Source organism: Pungitius pungitius, chromosome 9 (genome assembly GCF_949316345.1).
Source record: "Pungitius pungitius chromosome 9, fPunPun2.1, whole genome shotgun sequence".
Lineage (NCBI taxonomy): Eukaryota > Metazoa > Chordata > Actinopteri > Perciformes > Gasterosteidae > Pungitius > Pungitius pungitius.
Genome location: NC_084908.1, coordinates 18339685 through 18358085, shown reverse-complemented (window position 1 = coordinate 18358085; position 18401 = coordinate 18339685). Strand labels below are relative to the sequence as shown.

General features: G+C 49.5%; 2 protein-coding genes across 3 annotated transcripts in view; one reads left to right on the top strand and one right to left on the bottom strand.

The window, feature by feature from the left end:
* Positions 1-5020, bottom strand: part of sh2d3a (SH2 domain containing 3A) — an 8348-nt gene extending 3328 nt beyond the window's left edge. The window contains 7 exon segments of the mRNA XM_062564389.1: positions 18-161; positions 344-460; positions 561-594; positions 3616-3931; positions 4187-4304; positions 4407-4498; positions 4766-5020. Coding sequence (XP_062420373.1) covers positions 18-161; positions 344-460; positions 561-594; positions 3616-3931; positions 4187-4304; positions 4407-4496 — 819 coding nt within the window. The 5' untranslated portion in view covers positions 4497-4498; positions 4766-5020.
* Positions 3764-18196, top strand: LOC119218634 (proto-oncogene vav-like). Of its 2 annotated transcripts, XM_037473215.2 has the most exons (30): positions 3764-3780; positions 6837-6962; positions 7276-7371; positions 7450-7566; positions 9293-9409; positions 10508-10566; positions 10946-11011; positions 11111-11219; positions 11748-11843; positions 11943-12011; positions 12107-12210; positions 12314-12413; positions 12648-12743; positions 13083-13151; positions 13229-13315; positions 13419-13504; positions 13601-13736; positions 13819-13928; positions 14325-14426; positions 14517-14611; positions 14699-14721; positions 14893-14929; positions 15083-15219; positions 15917-15982; positions 16129-16160; positions 16444-16554; positions 16873-16960; positions 17385-17538; positions 17643-17794; positions 17934-18196. In XM_037473215.2, exons 3-30 carry the CDS (start codon positions 7285-7287, stop codon positions 17985-17987), a joined length of 2559 nt encoding a protein of 852 aa, XP_037329112.2. In that variant the 5' UTR covers positions 3764-3780; positions 6837-6962; positions 7276-7284; the 3' UTR covers positions 17988-18196. The 2 variants fall into 2 exon arrangements, with proteins under 2 accessions (XP_037329112.2, XP_037329114.2); XM_037473217.2 differs by lacking the exon at positions 3764-3780 and having other exon boundaries at positions 6725-6962; positions 11751-11843.
* The last annotated feature ends 205 nt before the right edge of the window (positions 18197-18401 follow it).

Genomic DNA, 18401 nt, shown 5'->3' with positions numbered 1-18401 from the left:
GAATGACCTCGACATACCTCTTTGGGACGGAGGATGACTCGTATGACCTTGAAGTGCATGGGCCCGTCCCTCCAAAAACAGCTCAGAACGTAGTCGCCGGGCGACGAGCTCGACTCCCGCACCAGGAAGTCTCCGTCCCTCTCGAACAAAGACTCGGCCGCCTGGAGACGAGTCAGCAGGCACACGGCGACTTTCAGGACACCGGTCTTAAGACGCCATTAGTTCTGACCCATTTGTACCGAATAAACCAACACCCTCCTCCTCCTCCTCCTCCTCCTCCTCCTCATCATCATCATCATCATCAACGCACAGCCTATTTCATTGAGTGTGTTTTTTCGAGCACCTCTCGGCTCAGCGGCCCGTGGAACCACGCGTGGCTCCTCGGGTCGTCGGTGCTGAGCTTCAGCTCCTCCTCCAGCTCCTTCTTGAACGAGTCCATGTCCCTCCGACCCCCGAACACCTGCGGGGGGGGGGGCACGCAGCGGAGCGCTCAGTTCCAAAAGCCCGCACGCCGTATGTGCGACTGGGATGAAACGGTGGGGGGGGGGGGGGGGGCCTACCTGGCTGAGGTACGCGCTGACGCTCCTCCTCTTGCTGGGAAAACAAGAGCCAAGAGATTATTGGGAGCTGCAGAACCAAACAACAAGGGGGGGGGGGGGGGGGGAGTCGCAGACCACTGTGCGCACTGTTTTTCATTTCAACGTGAATTGTACAAGAATGGAAGGCCGCTGCCAAGGTCTGGATCTGCCGTTAACCCCACAGGAACAAAAAAAAAACAACAACACCCGAGGCCTTTTAATAGCGTTGTTTTGTTTCCCGGCCTTCCTTCCTCCCCCCCCCCCCCCCCCCCCTCGAGCCTCCACCGTCCTGTCTCTGTAAACACGAGGCTGAACAGGGGGGCAACGGCTCAGAGACACCACACAGCTGCATCTTTGTCTGTCCCTCCGTGACATGGGTGGGAACGAATCCTTCACGTTGCCCCGGAGGGAGACGCAGAGACAGTGGTCTGACATTTACTTTTGTTTGGTTTAGCCCGGCTGCGACCCCCCCCCCCCCCCCCGCCCCGAAATGACTGATATCACAAACCCAATGACGCACGACACAAGGACGCACTTTGACACGTGGAATTGAACTAGTAAGCGAAGAATTACTTTGGTCAGATTTAGCTAAACTACCATGAGTCATGGGTGCTTCAGCTTTGGGAAAAACTGTTTCAGGCCTCACAATATCACATTAAGTCTAAAAATACAGGAATGAAATGTGTCCACAGCCACAGTTGCTCTAAAGCCCCGGCTGCTTGTTTTGTTGCACTTAAATATAAAGTTAAAGATAAAGAAAAACAGCCAATCTAAAAATAAATCTTATGTCATCAAATGAGTTGCTAATAAATCAACCGTTGATAGACTATGAGCGTGATTAGTATTAGTGTAGTATTATAATTTAACTTAAGAAAAGATTTAAGTATCACCATCACAGATTAAAGAATCCAAAATACCAAAAACGTTGAAACAAGGACTCAACATAATGACTCAACATAATTCCACCATAAAGCATTAATTCGGAGGGTCTGTTGTGTGATAAATAACTTATTCAAATATAGCCGCACGTTAACACCCAAACAGACTAAACTGATAAATCACATCTGGAGGATTCGTCACGCGCCTCCTGTTGGTCCAGAGACACCTGAGGACACCATGGGGACCCATACGACACGTTCCACCACGTCCTAAAGCACTCCGTTCAATATAAATGCGTTATTGTGAGTGCTGTGACACCTGGAAGCAAGTCGCCACCTGCCTTCTGCTTAACAAGAACTCTCGTCGTGTTGTGCGTAGAGATTGCGCAACAGGTAGATGACGTTGCTGCTCCAGGTAAGTTAATAAGTAAGGAAGCGAAACAAAGCCTTTGTTTCTCTGTAACAGACTAAAACGTGAGCATATTTAAATTCGGGGACAACTTGGGGGGGGGGGGGGGATGTCCACGCGCACAAAAACCTCAAATTAACCGACATTTGTCAAAGTTCACCAACAGCGAAAGTCTCGCGTTAACTGGCGCGATTAAGATGAAGTTCACCGTCTCTGCGGACGGTCCTACCTCTCGGGTCCTCTTCACAGCTCGCCCGTCCCGGACATGCTTCTTTGCTTCTCCCCCTCCCTCCGCCCCCCTCTTTTTTTAAAACGATTTTTTTGGTCCAAATCGGCGCCGCCAAACAAAACGGCTGCGGGTCTCCAGGCGTCCAGGTCGTCTCTCCGTCGGTTCCTCCTCCTTTCTCCTCCTTCTCCTCCCTGCGCTGTTCTCAGACAAGTTCCTACAAGTTCTCCGGAGCTTCTGATTCCCCCCCCCCCCACCTCCTCGCTTGGCATTCCTCGGATACCGACACAACAGCTGGACTCACGCGTCACCTGTGCGCGCGCTGGGTGCCCCCCCCCGACCCGGCCCCCGGAAGCGCGCGCCCCCCCCCCCCCCCCCACATGGCGCTTGGTTAAAAAGGTGACGATGACGATCTGACCAAACGCTTTATTACACACAAAACTATTGCACAACACACCTGGTTTCGACCATTTGTCAGCCAATCAGAGACGGCCGTGGGAGCTCTCTTAACTAATTGTGTATGAAAGAAAACAACTTTTAAAACTAAATTAAAGGGCTGGTTCACAACAAAATACAAAACATACAGTCTTGTTTAACCTATACTCACCTTTTAAATGATCTTGCCATGAAGGTAATATAAAGAGTTGTAGGTGCAGTGGTCTGGAGCACAAACCAGATGTGTGAACTAGACTCACATCTCAAGTTGTCGTCGTGTTTTTGCCTCTTGTTTACTATGAAATATATATGTATTCAACATAACACAGCTGCACGGTACGGGCTTAAATTAGTTTGGCAGGCGAAATGCTGAGCTTTGAGGAAATATAACTTGACCTCTAGGCTTAGCTGAATAAAATGTTTCATTAACGGGAAAACAAACTTGAATCATTTACTCCGACATGCACAAATGTTTATGGATTCTGCTAAATAAATGATTGAATGAAAAGAAATGCAAACATTTAGATCCCTTAGGATTTGTTGTCATGCGAACACCTCGTAGGTTTTACCGTTTGGTCCGACAAAATAAACTCAGACACTCTTTCTGTGAGTGTGCTGTAAATTTTCAGTTCTTTCCGGAATACAAACTGTAATCTTGACTCTCCCATTTCATTCCCTCCAACACTCCGGGAGAGAGTGATAATGAACAGAGCAATAAAGCCTTTGTAAAGGCGACGTTGGGGATTTACAACTTCCAAACACAAACACTGGCCTTTGACCCCCCCCCCCCCCTCCCCCACTCGGTCCTCGACACCAGTGTGACCACGATATCAAGGTGTCCCAAGGTGTGTTATTTACCGTGTTAGTCATTGAAAAAGCAGCCGTTCTATTGGCCTACGAAGGTAAGTATCCACAACATAGAAATAATGTCATTATATATCCCTGAAGGCATCTCATTCACATTGTCCAGTGAGCACACCTTCACAAACTGTGACACTTCATGAGGCACCAGTTGATCATTAGCCAAACCTGAACCTGAAGAGAAGTGGGTCACACACACACACACTGACACTAACACGTTCATCTCACCCGCGTTTCCTCTCCTGGCAGCGCTCCGCCTCGCTGATGACGAGGTCCTCGTTCAGGGGGCGGAGCTGCGAGCAGGAGGCGGAGAGGCGCTGTTTCCTGTCAGCGCGCTGGAGGCGGGGCAACAGGCTCTGACGGAACAGGTCCTTCCCCGGCTTCACCTGCAAGGTAAACGGTTGAGACCCAAACGGTGCTTTCAGGGCCGATTTGGGGGGGGAGGAGGGGGGGTTTAGAGTTACTGGAGGTGTTAGTGGTCTCACCACATCCGTGGACGAGCCCAGGGAGAACTTCCGGCTGACCCTCCGCTCCACTTGCACACCTGAGAGAGGACAAAAAGGGGCGTGTTGAAGTTCTGGATGTTTTTTTTTTTGTCACCTTCAGCCAGATGTGCAAACCTGAAAAGCATGTTTCCCCTGAATGTTGAACCATAACTCCTTTAATCCGTGCATTCTGTGAGGGCTCTGAATAGTGGATATTTTAGAAATGTCGAGTGATCCCCATGCCCGGGGTGACGCTTGCTAAACAACGATTTTTTTCCCATTTGAATGTTGAACGATTGGCCGGTGACGGTCACCAGAGTGCGGCTCCAGCCTCTGCCGGTGCCGTGAAAGTTGATCGAGGATGATCTCTCTGTGAGTTGCATCCTCCACCCCCGAATCCTTCAGCTCCCCGTCGGTTACGCTCAGCAAGCCCTGCAGAGAGAGAGAGAGAGAGAGAAGCCATTAAAAGGACCACGGGGGGGGATTGAAGCACGAAAGAGACGTAACGGAAAAGCATTTCGCTCATTCGCGTACCTCCAGACCGTAATACTCTCCCTCCAGCGCCTTGACGTACTGGGGCAGCCCGATCTGCTTCAGCCACCAGGCGATGGAGCGATTATTCATGTCTGAACAGCAAGAGCAGGGGGGGAGGGGGGGGGGGGTGGGGGGCAAAGATGATGGTTACATACCAGCACACATGAACACACGCACACATGCGGCAACATGTTTCGTCTCTTTCTCAGCCGACGTTTCCCTTTCTGAGCAAAGTACGTAAAAAAAAAAAATTGAAAAAAAAAAGTAAAGTGACATCGGCTTACTTTTAGAAATAATCCAACCGGGCGAATCTGCCTTGTGATGTTTGCCTTGCAGCAGCAACACTATGTGACACCTACCTGTTTGCAGGGTCCAGCGAGTCCCACTCGGATATCACTCCTCCTTTCTATCTCATGATGCCTTTTTCTCGCCCCCGCTCTCCCGTGGGGGGTAGGGGTGGGGGGGGGGGGGGGTGGGGGGGCTCCTACCTCCTTCGCAGCCGCTCGTTGTAACCGTCCCTTACTCAGTGGTGACAGTGGAAGCCGGCGAAGCCCCCTCGAAAACCTGCAGGGTCTCTTAAAAGGCCGATCAGAGTGTGCAGAGGGCACAAGCCCCCCCCCCCCCCCCCCTCCCCCAGACACCCCCTCTCCCCCCTAACAGCAAATCACAGCGCAGGAAATAACATGAGCTCTGAGAAGGCAGAGCGAGCACGTTGAGGCCCGTTGAGGGAGAGAGAGAGAGAGAGAGAGAGAGAGAGAGAGAGCGTTCAGAAACACAATAAACGGAGGATGTGAAACTGTCCGACTGTCAGCGGACGTGTCAAGTCAAAGTTGGGCGTGCACGCGCCGCCGTCCTTCAGTCCTGCAACCCCCGTCGGCCCGGGAGGAGACGGTACCTGCCTCAGGGCCTCGGGGGGGGGACGTGAACAACGCTGACACCTGGTGTAGAAGAGAAACCCGACACCCTGACAATTTACTCTCGGCGAGGACCAAGTTCAATTGTCTTATGGGTTCTGTCACTGAGGACACACCGGAAAGACCGAGGTGTCCTACAAGGCGGGCGAGCGCCAGGGAGCATTATGGGTAATATGTGAGATCGAGCGTTTTTGGAGCTTGACGGAGCTGTTTATCTCTCACAGTGCCGTTCTGAATCCCTGGAGAGACCCGTGATTGTTTTTGTTCTTTCTTCAAGGTATGACAAGGGATCTTTGGATTGTTCTGGCTCACTAAATCATGAGGATTATCTATGAGGGCCATTCCCACGCGCAGTTACGCCTCACGCGTTTTACCACCCGTGAATTTATTAAAACAATCAAGAATTTAAAATCAAATGAAGACACCAAAACATTGAGAAACACCTTGGAAGAATCCATGCTGGGATTTTGTATTTTAAAACTATTTTTAAACAAACATTGAAGGCGAAACCTGCAGAAGGTTTCGATGTCACGTGTCGTACGAGTTGTACCGAAATGAATAAATAAAAAAAAAAACTTGAATCGAGCCCATAAAAGCCGCCCTTCCCTTTCGAACGCATCTCTTCGTGTAGAGTTTGAAATGTCATCCTTCAGAGGAGGAATATCACACCCGCCCCTTCCTCTGTTTCGTTTGATTGGTACAACATTTAAAAATAGGGATCTTGTGCTTCTCGAATAGCAACATCTATTTTCAATTTTGTGCTGGGGAAATGTGCGGGTAAAAGTGCTGATGGTTGAATAAGATGCTTACAGCTTTAGGAGTAAAAGTTAAAATAATAGACAAAAATCCCTCCTGTCAAAGATGTCCGTCAGGTGGATAATTGTGAAATTGCCGTCACGAAGTTAAACCTTAAGAATACGTAACATTGTAAACTTCCCCCAAACCCTTGCATAAGAAAGCCTGCATAGCAACTACTTACTTCAACATTCAAAATGATGTTACATTAAAAAGTACAATATTTAGACATACCAAGTAGTATCCAATGGAGATACACTCAAAAGGTATAGATACCTTATTACCTTGTTGTTATTTGATCAAATGTTCGTATATTTCACTTCTGCTGTTCATCAGAACTCGACTGCTAGACTTGCTCATAGTATATATATATATACCAATATATATATATATATATATATATATATATATATATATTGGTATATATATTAGTCTTGTAGTTTTAGTTCAATACTCTTGCGATACTTAAACAAATTAAATCTTTGTACGATTTGTTACCCCTAACCCCATTTCAACTGCTTTCATCAGCGTGTACTACTCGGCAGCAGCAGCAGCTGTGTGTGTGTGTGTGTGTGTGTGTGTGTGTGTGTGTGTGTGTGTGCGTGCGTGCGTGCGTGCGTGTGTGTGTGTGTGTGTGCTTCTGTTTCTGTTAACGCGAGGGTGCGTCAGAGTAAAAAGGAAGTTGCGGGGATGAAGTTAAAAGCCTGCCGACACACTGCAGCTCTGCAGAACACCCACCACGGAAGAGAGGCACGACGAGGGCGCCGAAACCCGGACGATGAGACCGTGAGAGGAAGAGCACATCGCGAGAGAGGGAACGACGCCGGACGGCCGCCAGGACCTGCAGGTGAGAGTCGACGATCCCACACACTTCGCGGTGTGCATTCGCAACAGTATTACCTTCTCGGATGGGGGATAGTTTCTGGCTCTTTGGGGGGGGGGGGGTTTGGAGGGGGGGAGGGGAAGGATTCTGTTTCAAGAGGGCCGCTTCACTCTTTCACAGAAGTGAAAAGACTTGAGCCGCCTTGATAGTTCCCCTTGTTCAGACAACGAGGTCAAAGAGTCCCCAGGTGACCACGCGTTGTACAGAGTGATTTAGTGGTAAAATGCTGAAACAAGTTTCCCCGTGTGTCTGCCGTGTCAAATCCCCCCCCCCTCAGAAAACAAAGATGGAGTTGTGGCGGCAGTGCGCGACGTGGTTGATCGACTGTCGAGTTCTCCCCGAGAACCACCGGGTCACATGGGAGGGCGCCCAGGTAAATCCGCCGCGTTCACACGCACCCCAGCAGGGGAACACACACACACACACACATTTTGCGCGTGTGCCTCGGCAGGTGTGCGACCTGGCTCAGACGCTGAGAGACGGCGTGCTGCTCTGCCAGTTGCTAAACAACCTGCTGCCTCAAGCCGTCAACCTGCGAGAGATCAACCTGCGGCCACAGATGTCCCAGGTAGCACGCACACACACACACACACACACACACAGACACACACACTGGAACCGTTTCCTGATCCATTTCCATAGACCATTTCCATAGTGACCATATACAGAGGCTTCAAGGTGTCTGATAGGAAAATACTGGGATCCATATCAGTTTCCACCGGGTGGAGCGTACAGGTGTACCGGTGTACAGGTGTACAGGTGTACCGGTGTACAGGTGTACAGGTGTAGTGATTGAGGAGGGGACGATGAGAAAGACCTGGAAAAGAGAAACAGCCAGACGATACTATGAGAGGTCAAACTCTACGTTATTAAGCTCACCAAAGATCACCTGTTATCTGTTGTATATGTTTTCATGGAGCCGACACTAAAAGGCAATTGCAATTTTTTTTGTTGTAAAGATCAAGTAAAAGATATATATATATATCACTTTTCAGGAACCAAGCAGGCTGTTTGCTTCTGTTCCAAGTCGCTATGCTAAGCTAGGCTAGGCTAAGCTAAGCTAACCGGCGGCCGGCTCCAGTTGAGATTGAAGAACCCTTCGTAGAAATATCACCATCTGAAATCCACACCGAAAGACCCGGGACGGTGGAACCATGTTGTCGAGCTTTGGCGGCGTCGCGCTAACTGACAAACGAGGCGCTCGAACTCAGGAGCCGGTTTGCGAAGTCGGTAAAAAGAAGCGTGACATCCAGTCACGAGATCAGCCCGAGTGTGTCATAGGAAGCCCTTGGTCACACGTATGACGGGACTCACCGTGATGTCTCAAACCGCGCTCACTCGCCTGTGTGTGTGTGTGTGTGTGCACGTGAAACTCTGGAAAATCCTATGAGGTCAAGCGTGTTTGAGAAACATCCACACACACACACACACACACACACACACACCACACTGATGGTGTTACACAAGTGGAGGCTCTTCCCATGGCTCTTGCGACACTTTGCCGCGCTGCAGGGATGTTTTCTCCCAAACAGAGCGATTCAGTATCAGTTAGAACTCAACATTTCCCCTTTTCTCAAATTAGACTTCTGCATCCCTCCCTCCCCCCCTTCTGAACAGCCAGAGACAGCAGAAGTGAGCGACAGACAGACAGACAGACAGACAGAGAGAGTGAGAGCAGCTGCTTCAGGAAGTTCAATGTAGAACGGCGAATGTGGTGCGGCGGCGGGTCCCACACTCTGAGCGCCGCGCTCCGACTCTTTTCCTGCGGTCGTAAATTTTGTTTGTGAAATTGAAAAGAGAACGGCCCTTCGTGCAGCTCCTTATCGGTCTGAGGCATTATCTCGGGCTGGTTTCACTCCTCTCTGCCTCGCCGGGGCCTTTTGCGGCCGAGCGGTTTGTCCGTCTCACGTAATGTGAAAAAAAAAAAGAAAAGAAATATCTGTCTGGCACAAAATTCCGCACGCACGTGTGCGGCTTTCACTCAGTGAATCCTGCTGACTTTGGTGATTCTGTGTTTCTGTTTGAGCATCCTATAATACTTTAGTTTATCAACAAGGTTTTCAGGCCAATCAGCAACGCTTGAATGAAAATGTGCTGCACAATATGGGGGCAGACGGAAACTGTTATACGAAGAACATATTTGCCTTGTCATCGCGTTCACGTTAGCATGCCAATGTTAGCATGTAGCGCAAGAAGCGACCGCAGCTTTTGAGGAAGCCGCGGTCTTGTGAAACGTTCTGTGGACAAACTAACAGCCGAAGTAAAAGTAAATTAACGTCTGCGTCTGCCTCTAGTTCCTGTGCCTGAAGAACATCCGGACGTTTCTGGGAATTTGCCAGGAGAAGTTTCACCTGAAGAAGAGCGATCTGTTCGAGGCCTTCGACCTGTTCGACGTTCGAGACTTCGCGAAGGTAGACACCCCCCCACCCCCCACGCCCCCACCACACCCCCCCCGCCGCCTGGTCTGTGCCCTTTAACCTCGCTCTGTTTCTGCGGTCGTGGCAGAAGAAGTCAGAAGCGAGAGAACGGTTCTCACCCTCACAAAAGCCCCGACAGGAAGCGCTTTGGTAATTGGTCTAATTGCGCACCGAGGAACCAAAGAAAAATGAGTCAAGAAGAGGTGGTACCTAAACGCGTTCCGTCGGGTCTCTTTGCAGCCCTCGTTCTTTTTTCGTGTGGTTTTACAGGCAGTTACTGTCAAAGCGAGCTTCTGGTTTCACTTCACTTCACATCCAGTCGAGCGGTGAAACAATGAAAGCACACCTGCGCGGCGTCGTCTCAGCCAATCGGTTCACCGCCGTGGCCCGTTGGCTACATCTCAGCTAAACTGGCTGCAACGCGGCGACTTTTGTAAACCCCCCCCCCCCCCCCCCCCCAAAGGCCTTTCTTCTAAACCCTGCTGACCAGATGTGAACGAGTCTATTGTGGTCCCCCCCAAAGGAGCCCAAACCTCTCCTTCAGAAACTCTCACTTCTTCTTAATTATTTCCCCTTCTCACTGTCTTGATCACCTTTTTAAAAATAAGACTGAAGCTGCTCAGCAGTTCTGACTGAGGCAAAAATATTCTTTCTTCGCACAGCCGGTTTGTTTTTTTTCGTCTCCAGATAAAGTGTCTGAAAGAAAACCACCTCAGTTTTGTCATGTGTTTCTCGCTGGATCTCCGGTTTTGAGTTTTCGAACCCAGAACAGAAGTCAAAAACTTCTTGGAAATGGAAGGGGTTTTGGAAATGGAGAAGTCATAAAACAATTAATCACATAACACCAATTTCCCGACAGCGCGACTCGCTGACTCGTTGTGGCTTAATCAGAAAAAGTCGGTTTCATTTCGATCGCCCGGTGACAGTCCGTTGAGTCCGTTTCAGATGACAATCGCTCGTGTCAAATTGTTTCATCTGAGTGGGGTTTGAAGAAGAGTGAAACCGGTTCCGAGGAGAACGGCAATAACTAATAAATGCATTTTCAAAGTGTGAAGCTCTCATGGTGTGTGTGTGTGTGTGTGTGTGCGGCAGGTCATCGACACGTTGTCCATCCTTTCTCATTCATTCATTGCTACACAAGGGAGACTCCAGTAAGTAACTTCCTTCCTCTGTGACTTTATCAAAGTGTCTGCATTTTTTCGAGGCCCACGCAGTATTGATAAATGGCGACTACATGCCAACACTCACACACACTAATCTGATACTTTATAAAGGACCTATAACACACTGCAATGTGTCATGCACAGATAAAGGGACTCTTTTAAGCGTTTAAGAAATGTTCGAGATTATTACAAAACATTAAAAAGGGGGAAATCCTTTCAATACGTCACAACGTCGTTTGGTGCCACAACAGTAAAAACCATGTGCACCTCCGACTTCAGCGTGAAATCAACGGAAATGTGATCAGAAGTTGTTGTCCTCCTCCACCACCGCCTCCACCCACAGATGCACACGTTTCTCCCTCCGCAGGCCTTTCCCCTCCGAAGGATGCACCGCCGACGAAGACATCTACAGCGGCCTGTCTGACCTGATCGAGTAAGTCCTTCTCTACCCACGGTAACCTCACGATAATCGACGATCACTCCCCCCCCCCCCGGGTTTTTTTTTGATGGCGTTTGTGTCGCCGCGCGTCAGTGACACGGTGGACGGCGACGACGACCTCTACGACTGCGTGGAGGACGAGGAGAACGAGGGAGACGAGATCTACGAGGACCTGATGCGGACGGACGAACAGCCGAGCACCGTGAGTCCAACGAGGAAGGCTCTTAACTTTCGAGGCTTTTTTTTGTTTTGTTTTCGCGTTTCTATTTCTGCCCGTGGTAATTTAAACGATTAGGAAACGAGGACAATGTGTCTCTGATGTGTGTTGCAGAAATGTGTCTTCCTGCTTTCTGGTGATAAGAGTTCTTCAGATAAGATTCTTCATTAAATCGAAGTATCACCAAGCTACATAACTCATAAGACCCGCCGCTTTCTGTCTTAAATGAGCCCTCAAGAGAGTCAGCGTTAGAAATAAAAAGGACCTCAAGGGGGAAAATAAGTTTTTTATCAAATACGTATTGATCATTTTTTCTATGCAAAAAAAAACAAATTACACACAATGATAACCAAATATACTGCGTGTAGTAGCAACAGTTGGTTTAATTCAACAACCAACCAAACAACATTAAGAAAATACATTCATCTACCAAAATTAAGGAAAAAATGATGTCCTTTTAGTGAGTGATTAAAAAGATATCCTCTTCTTTTTTCTCGCGTGTTTTTTCTGCAGCAGCCGAAGACGGGAGTCGACAAGCGCGAGTGCTGCCTGCAGGAGATCAGACAGACGGAGGAGAAGTACTCGGATACACTGCAATCGATACTACAGGTGGGCCCGAAGCTCGCCCTCCGATGAAAGGAGACCGTTTGCGCACGTTGAGGAAGTGTCCCATGGAGATAATGCCCATGACTTCTCGTATCTGTGCAGCACTTTATGAAGCCTCTTCAAAGGTTCCTCCAGCCCCCAGACGTGGAGAGCATCTTCATCAACATAGGGGTACGGGACCCGGGTCACGCGCGCGGTTCGTGTTCACCTCCACGTATCGAGCCCCGGAAAAAATAAAAATAAAAAAACATGTTTTTCTCTCTCAGGATTTGGCCGACATCCACCGCAACATGTTGGAGGAGATCCGCAGCTCCATCCTGGATCACGGAGCAAAGAGCCTGTACCAGGTGTTCCTGAAGTACAAGGAGAGGTACACAGCACGGACAGTACCCCCCCCCCCCCCCCGCAGCCATAGCACGTATTTGTTGTAATATGTTCTACTATACACATTAACCCCCCCCCCCCCCCCTCAGGCTCCTACTCTACGGCCATTACTGCAGTCAGGTGGAGGCGGCAACCAAACACCTGGATAAGCTTTCCAATACGAGGGAGGACATCAGAATGAAGCTGGAGGTGAGGAGGGGTCAGCGTGGAGGAGGCTTTCAGGCCTTCGGGGGGATTCTTTTAGAGGGTTTTGGTTTGGAACAGCTGGGTGTGGTTGTATATTTTGGTTATGAAATAAAAAAAAAGGACAAAAGAACATCCTCTAAAAATATGAGTATGGTTAACTGCAGGTGTGCCTCCCCCGCCCTCCCTCTCCCTCTCTCTCCCTCTCCCTCTCTCTCCCCCTCCCTCTCTCTCTTTCAGGAGTGTTCAAACAGAGCAAATAGCCGCCGTTTTTCTCTGAGGGATTTACTCATGGTTCCCATCCAGAGAGTCCTTAAATATCACCTGCTGCTACAGGTATGTTTGTAGAAGTGTGTGTGTGTGTGTGTGACTAAGCACATTTACTCCATAAGTACTCAGCTCAAGTACAACTTTACTTGTAACTTCATATGTGTACATATGTCATAAAGCTCTAGTAACTATAATAAATACATTTTGCATACAACAAGTGCAAAACAGATGCAAAACTGGAAGTAGCAGCTGTAACATTATACTCCGGGGAAATGTGTTTTTTCAATTAATTGGGAAAATAACCAGCCACCAGGAATCAATAGTGCAGCCCTGCACATGGACCACTAATAAAGCATATCATTATGTGTGCATTTATATGTTATTGTTGTCTGTTTTTGCTTGCAGGAGCTGCTGAAGCACACCACCGACCATGCAGAGAAGGAGAACCTGCGCACGGCCCTTGACGCCATGAGAGTAAGTGCTCGCGCCGATTGCCCCCCCCCCCCCTCGATCCGGGGCATTCGAACGCTCATTCTTCTGCGCGCCCGCAGGACCTGGCGCAGTGTGTGAACGAGGTGAAGCGAGACAACGAGATCATCAGGCAGATCACCACCTTCCAGCTGTCCATAGAAAACATGGTGAGCCCAACCCCCCCCCCCCCCCCCCCCCCCGCCCCGTGCATTGACATTAGTCAACGCTTTCATGGGATATGTTGCTGATCGCCCTTCACTCGCTCTCCAGACTCAGTCGCTGGCTTTCTACGGTCGGCCCAAGATCGACGGGGAGCTGAAGATATGCAGCCCGGAGAAGAAGTCCAAACAGGACAGGTGTGTGTGCCGTCTTGTGTGCGGCGATCATTCCCTCTGCGTTTCCCAGCCCCCCCCCCCGAAACCGACCGCTTGCGTCCCCCCCGTTTCTCCCAGGTACGCGTTCCTCTTCGACAAGGCCATGTTCATCTGCAAGAAGAAGAGCGGGGAGACGTTTGAGCTGAAGGAGATCATCGAGCTGCAGTACTTCCAGCTGCGAGACGAAACCACGTCGGAGAAAGACAACAAGAAGGTCTGTGTGTGCCCCCCCGCCCCCCGTAGCACCGATTCCACCAGAGGCGTCGCTGAAGCTAACGCGGTGTGTCTGTGAACAGTGGTCCTATTTGTTCCTGCTGCTGGACCTCAACGGGAAGTGTGGCTACGACCTGTTCTTCAAGACCAAGGAGCTGAAGAAGAAATGGCTGGAGCAGTTTCAGATGTCTCTGTGAGTCATGAACACACACACACACACCAAGATCAAAGCAAAGGCGCCGTGACCCGATGCAGTGATTCGCATTGCAACAATGGGAGTAATCTCTCATTCGTGGACGCAGCGTCAGACTTGGCGCCGAACATCTGGACGGACGGACGCCGCAGCCAGCAGCTAGACGCCTCCCTTCAGGAGGGCGTGTTGGTAGTTACATTAGCCAGTTTGGTGCAACACAAACCAGTGACGCGGCTTTCACTTGGTCAAATGTGGTGTTCACTGAGATAGAAGCGGAACTCGAGGGGGGGGGGGGGGGGGGGTCGGTTCCAGCTGCGCGGCGCCGTCTTTGACTCAAACCGCCGGGACTCACAGCAGGAGGTTTTTGCGAAACTTTCCCGCGTCGTGTGTGTGCAGGTCGAACATGTGTCCGGACAACTCCACAGCCAACAACCACGACTTCCAGATGAACTGCTTCGAGGACACCACTTCCTGCAAGGCCTGCTCCATGCTCCTGAGGTACTTTAGTCTCAGACTCACTTTGTCCCCCCCCTCAGTTTTCTTCTTTAAACATTTTTTTTTGTCCCCTCTCCGTCTGCCGTCCTGCAGGGGGATATTTTTCCAGGGTTATCGCTGCACTCGCTGCAAAATGGCCGCGCACAAAGAGTGTCTGGGCAGGGTCCCGGCCTGCGGGCGGAGCTCAGGTGCGTGTCGTGAGCGCGCTTTTCACCACTCCCGACCGCATCTGTCTGTTTCTCCTGACATTAAAGCTGCTTCTCTTTGAATCGCAGATCACGCCGGTACCGTGAAGAAGGTGAGGCTTACATTTTCATTTTTGGCACTGTGGAAAGGTTTTTTTTTTTTTTTTGTCATCGAGGTCAGGTGGGGAGGAGAAGGCTCTTGTTTTTGTTCCCTCCTTTTTTTGTTACCGAGCACAAATGGATCAAACTTGAGGTGCAATGTTTTTGTCTCTTGTTCCCGCCAGAATAAAACACGGAGGTCCACCGCAAATCCAAGCGCCGGTAAGAAACAACCTGTTCAGATCGATATTTTATATTGCGCCATTTCAATTAAACCCCACGTCAGTGAGGCAGGAAACGTTTATCCGTGAGCAGAAGGATTGAAATCGCACGACGTCTCCTCTTCCCCCCCCCCTCGCTCTTTCCTTTCCTCAGGATTACCAAAGATGGAGGTGTGTCAAGAGTATTACGGCTTGCCGCCGCCCCCCGTGGGCTTCGGTCAGCCGCTCCCCCTCTGCAAAGGTGACATCATTGAGCTGACCCGGGCGGAGGCCGACCTGCCTTGGTGGGAGGTAGCGTTAAAAAAAAAAATTTAACAAAAATTCCCAAAACCCCCCCTAAATACCAGCGTTTACACCCTGACGGCGAGGCCCGTGCGTTGTTTGGTTGTGTTTCAGGGCCTCGCTTCCTGTGGTTGGTGTGTAGGCGTGTCGTTTTTTTATGTCATTTTCCTCCGTGTACGTCGTTCCACTTCCTCCCCTCGGGCCCCCCCCCCCACCGCCGCGTAATTCATTTGAAACGGTTTTGATATGGAAAAATAAATCAAACGCAAAGGGCTGAGTGACATTTAGCTGCTTTAGTTTCAGGCTTTAAACAGAACTTTGACATTTACATCGTTCCTGGTTGTGTTTTTTTTTTCTCCCAATAACACTGCATTTGGAAGGTTGACTTGTTATTTATTTATTTATTTATTTATTAAGCCCCTGGAGTCAGGTCGCCGTATAAAAAGACTTCACTCGAAATAAACTCAGTGAGTTGCCTCAGTGGAAGAATTTGCACCCTACGTTTGGGAAAGTTTACTTTACATCCAAAACCTGTGACGTCATTTAGTTCAGTCTCGTTGGCTCACACCGACACGAGGGTCCGAAACACGCGACGTTCCAATCGACCCGGGCTCATGTCGTGCGTCTTTTCACCCGCCCCACTCATTGGTCGACGTTCGATTTTCGGTGCGTGGATCTGATTTGTCGTTCTTTGTGACACACACAGGGAAGGAACCTGACCATCGGTCAGATGGGATGGTTCCCGGGCCAGAACGTCCAGCCGTACATCTCTGTGAGTACCGAGCCACCAGCCGAGATCCAACGTCTGTCTGCTCGATGGTCTGCTGAAAACAAACCTCGGCACTAAAAGGAAATAGAGACGTTTTGGGGTTGTTGTTTTTTTCAAATCATCTAACCTGCGCGTGATCTCTTCCCCAGAGGCCGAGCTCGGACCTCTCTGGCTTCAACTGGTGAGTATCGACCCGGACTTCATTTGTTAGATTGGAAAATGAGTTATTTCATCAAGTATGAAACTGCGGAGTGAAACTAGTCACCAATCAGTCATCAGTCAGCAACTTTCACTGCTGTGGCCACTCGCAAGTGGAAGTTGGTGTAAAGACAGATAAAGAAAAGAGGAATAAAGGAACTTAAAGTAAAGCATCGAAACACCTTTTTAAAGCATTTTATGGAAACAAGCCTTCTGTTTTCCTTCTTCCTTTTCTAACTTTGTCAAAACTCCGCCGCGCTCTGCAGGTTTGCAGGAAACATGGACCGGACCGCCTCCAGGAACCTGCTGGTGTCCCGCTCCGATGGAACCTTCCTGGTGCGGCAGAAGGACGGCGGGGAGTTTGCCATCAGCATCAAGTGAGTCGCTGCGACAAAAAAAAAAAAAAAAAAAAAACAGCTTGTACAAAAGCCACTGCTTTGCCTTTAAGGACCACAAAGGCTTGGCTGGAGCAAAATAAGCCACGGGTTGCATTGAGACGCTTTTAAAACGGCACGCCTGACATCTGCTGACCTGTAAATGGCGGCTGCACGCAGGCACATGGTTACAATGAGCTCTGGTAGTACTTCCTCTGACTAGAGGTATGGTGCCTCTTATAGAAACCGCCAGCTAAACTACACAAAGTCAACCTAGCAGTAATTCAGCCTCTTTTTTTTTTTTTTTTGTTGCTCTTTCAGGTTCAACATGGACGTCAGACACATCAAGGTCACGTCCACGGAAGGCCTGTACCGCATCAATGACAAAAAAGCCTTCAAGGGTTTAGTGGTGAGTTATTTCAGGCTAAAATGAGATGACGCTGACCTCGAGAAGCACACTAAAACGGACCTTCACCTCTCGAGTTATTTCCTCTTGAAAAACTGCACGCATCATCTTCTTAACCTCCGCGACCTCTTTTAAATCCTTCTTCAAAACACATTTTTATTAGTGCGATTTCACAAGGAATTTGGCCTCGAGGGAAGGCACTCTTGACTTTTATAAGATTATTTGATATAGTTTTATTTAAATTATTTAAAATGTTTCTCTTTTGGTCAATGTTGTATCACTTTCAAACTATTTTAAATCAGAATCTTGTGAAGCACTTTTGCAACTTTTATTTTGAAAAAAACCCTATTTATCACAGTTTATCATGAAAATCATCACTGTTGACCCTCTCACGCTCTTCGTTTATGGCCGTTGTTCCTGTTACCAGGAGATGATCCAGTTTTACCAGCAGAACTCTTTGAAGGAATACTTTAAGGACCTGGACACCACGCTGAGCACGCCTTACAAACAGCCGGAGCAGAGCAACTCGCCCAACAACACGTCGCACAACGCGGCGCACAACGCGCAGGACGCAACGCCAGGTGCGGTTCCCTCAAATGGGAAGACGGGCCGCAGAGGGGGACGGGGGGGTTGATCTTCTCAACAAACTCCTTAACTGTCAAAAACGCTCCATTTCCCCCGGCAGGAGGCAGCATGAGGAGCTTCTCCGCGGTGAGGGCCAGGTACGACTTCTCGGCCAGGGACCGCTCGGAGCTGTCGCTGCGGGAGGGAGACACCATCAAGATCCTCTCCAAGAAGGGCAACGCGGGCTGGTGGAAGGGAGAGGTGTACGGCCGGGTGAGGACAATCGCATGACCTTAACATTTTTTTTTTTTTAAAAGAAGCGGAGAGGTCTCTCTCGGGGGGGGGGGGGGGGGGGGGGTTTGCAGGTCTCCAGGAGTCTTTGTCTTAAGCTCCACTGGCGCTCTGGTTTCAGGTGGGGTTCTTTCCAGCCAACTACGTGGAGGAGGACTATTCCGAGTACTGCTGATGTGGCTCCACGGGACCAGAACTCCTTGTTTGTAGGTCTACGAGATACATGGTTTGCATCGATTTGCATTACTCCTACGCGCCCGCATGAGAGAGAGAGAGAGAGAGAGAGAGAGAGAGAGGTGCCGTTACTTGTGAAATAATGATTGTCTAGTGTTGTGAATAAAAGTTTTGTCCAGCTGATCTGGTTTGTCGTCCCTGCTGTTGCGAGATGAAGCCGTGCAGTCGGTCATCCGACCGTGCCAAGGTTTTGGATGGGGTTGACCTCAGATCTCAGAGACGTTGTTCTATTGGGGGGGGGGGGGGGGCGCCTTTCTTTAAATACTTTGGCGGCGTTGTAATGCTTTGGATAACGACTACACTACAGGGTGTTAAATGGTCTTATCCAAATGATGGAAACAAAGTGGGATACATA

Excerpts from the sequence above, each read along its gene's own strand:
- LOC119218634 (XM_037473215.2), top strand. The coding sequence starts at position 7,285 with ATGGAGTTGTGGCGGCAGTGCGCGACGTGGTTGATCGACTGTCGAGTT. Across the intron at positions 13,929-14,324 it reads GAGCAGTTTCAGATGTCTCT|GTCGAACATGTGTCCGGACA; the intron begins GTGAGTCATGAA and ends GTGTGTGTGCAG. Across the intron at positions 16,961-17,384 it reads AAGCCTTCAAGGGTTTAGTG|GAGATGATCCAGTTTTACCA; the intron begins GTGAGTTATTTC and ends TCCTGTTACCAG.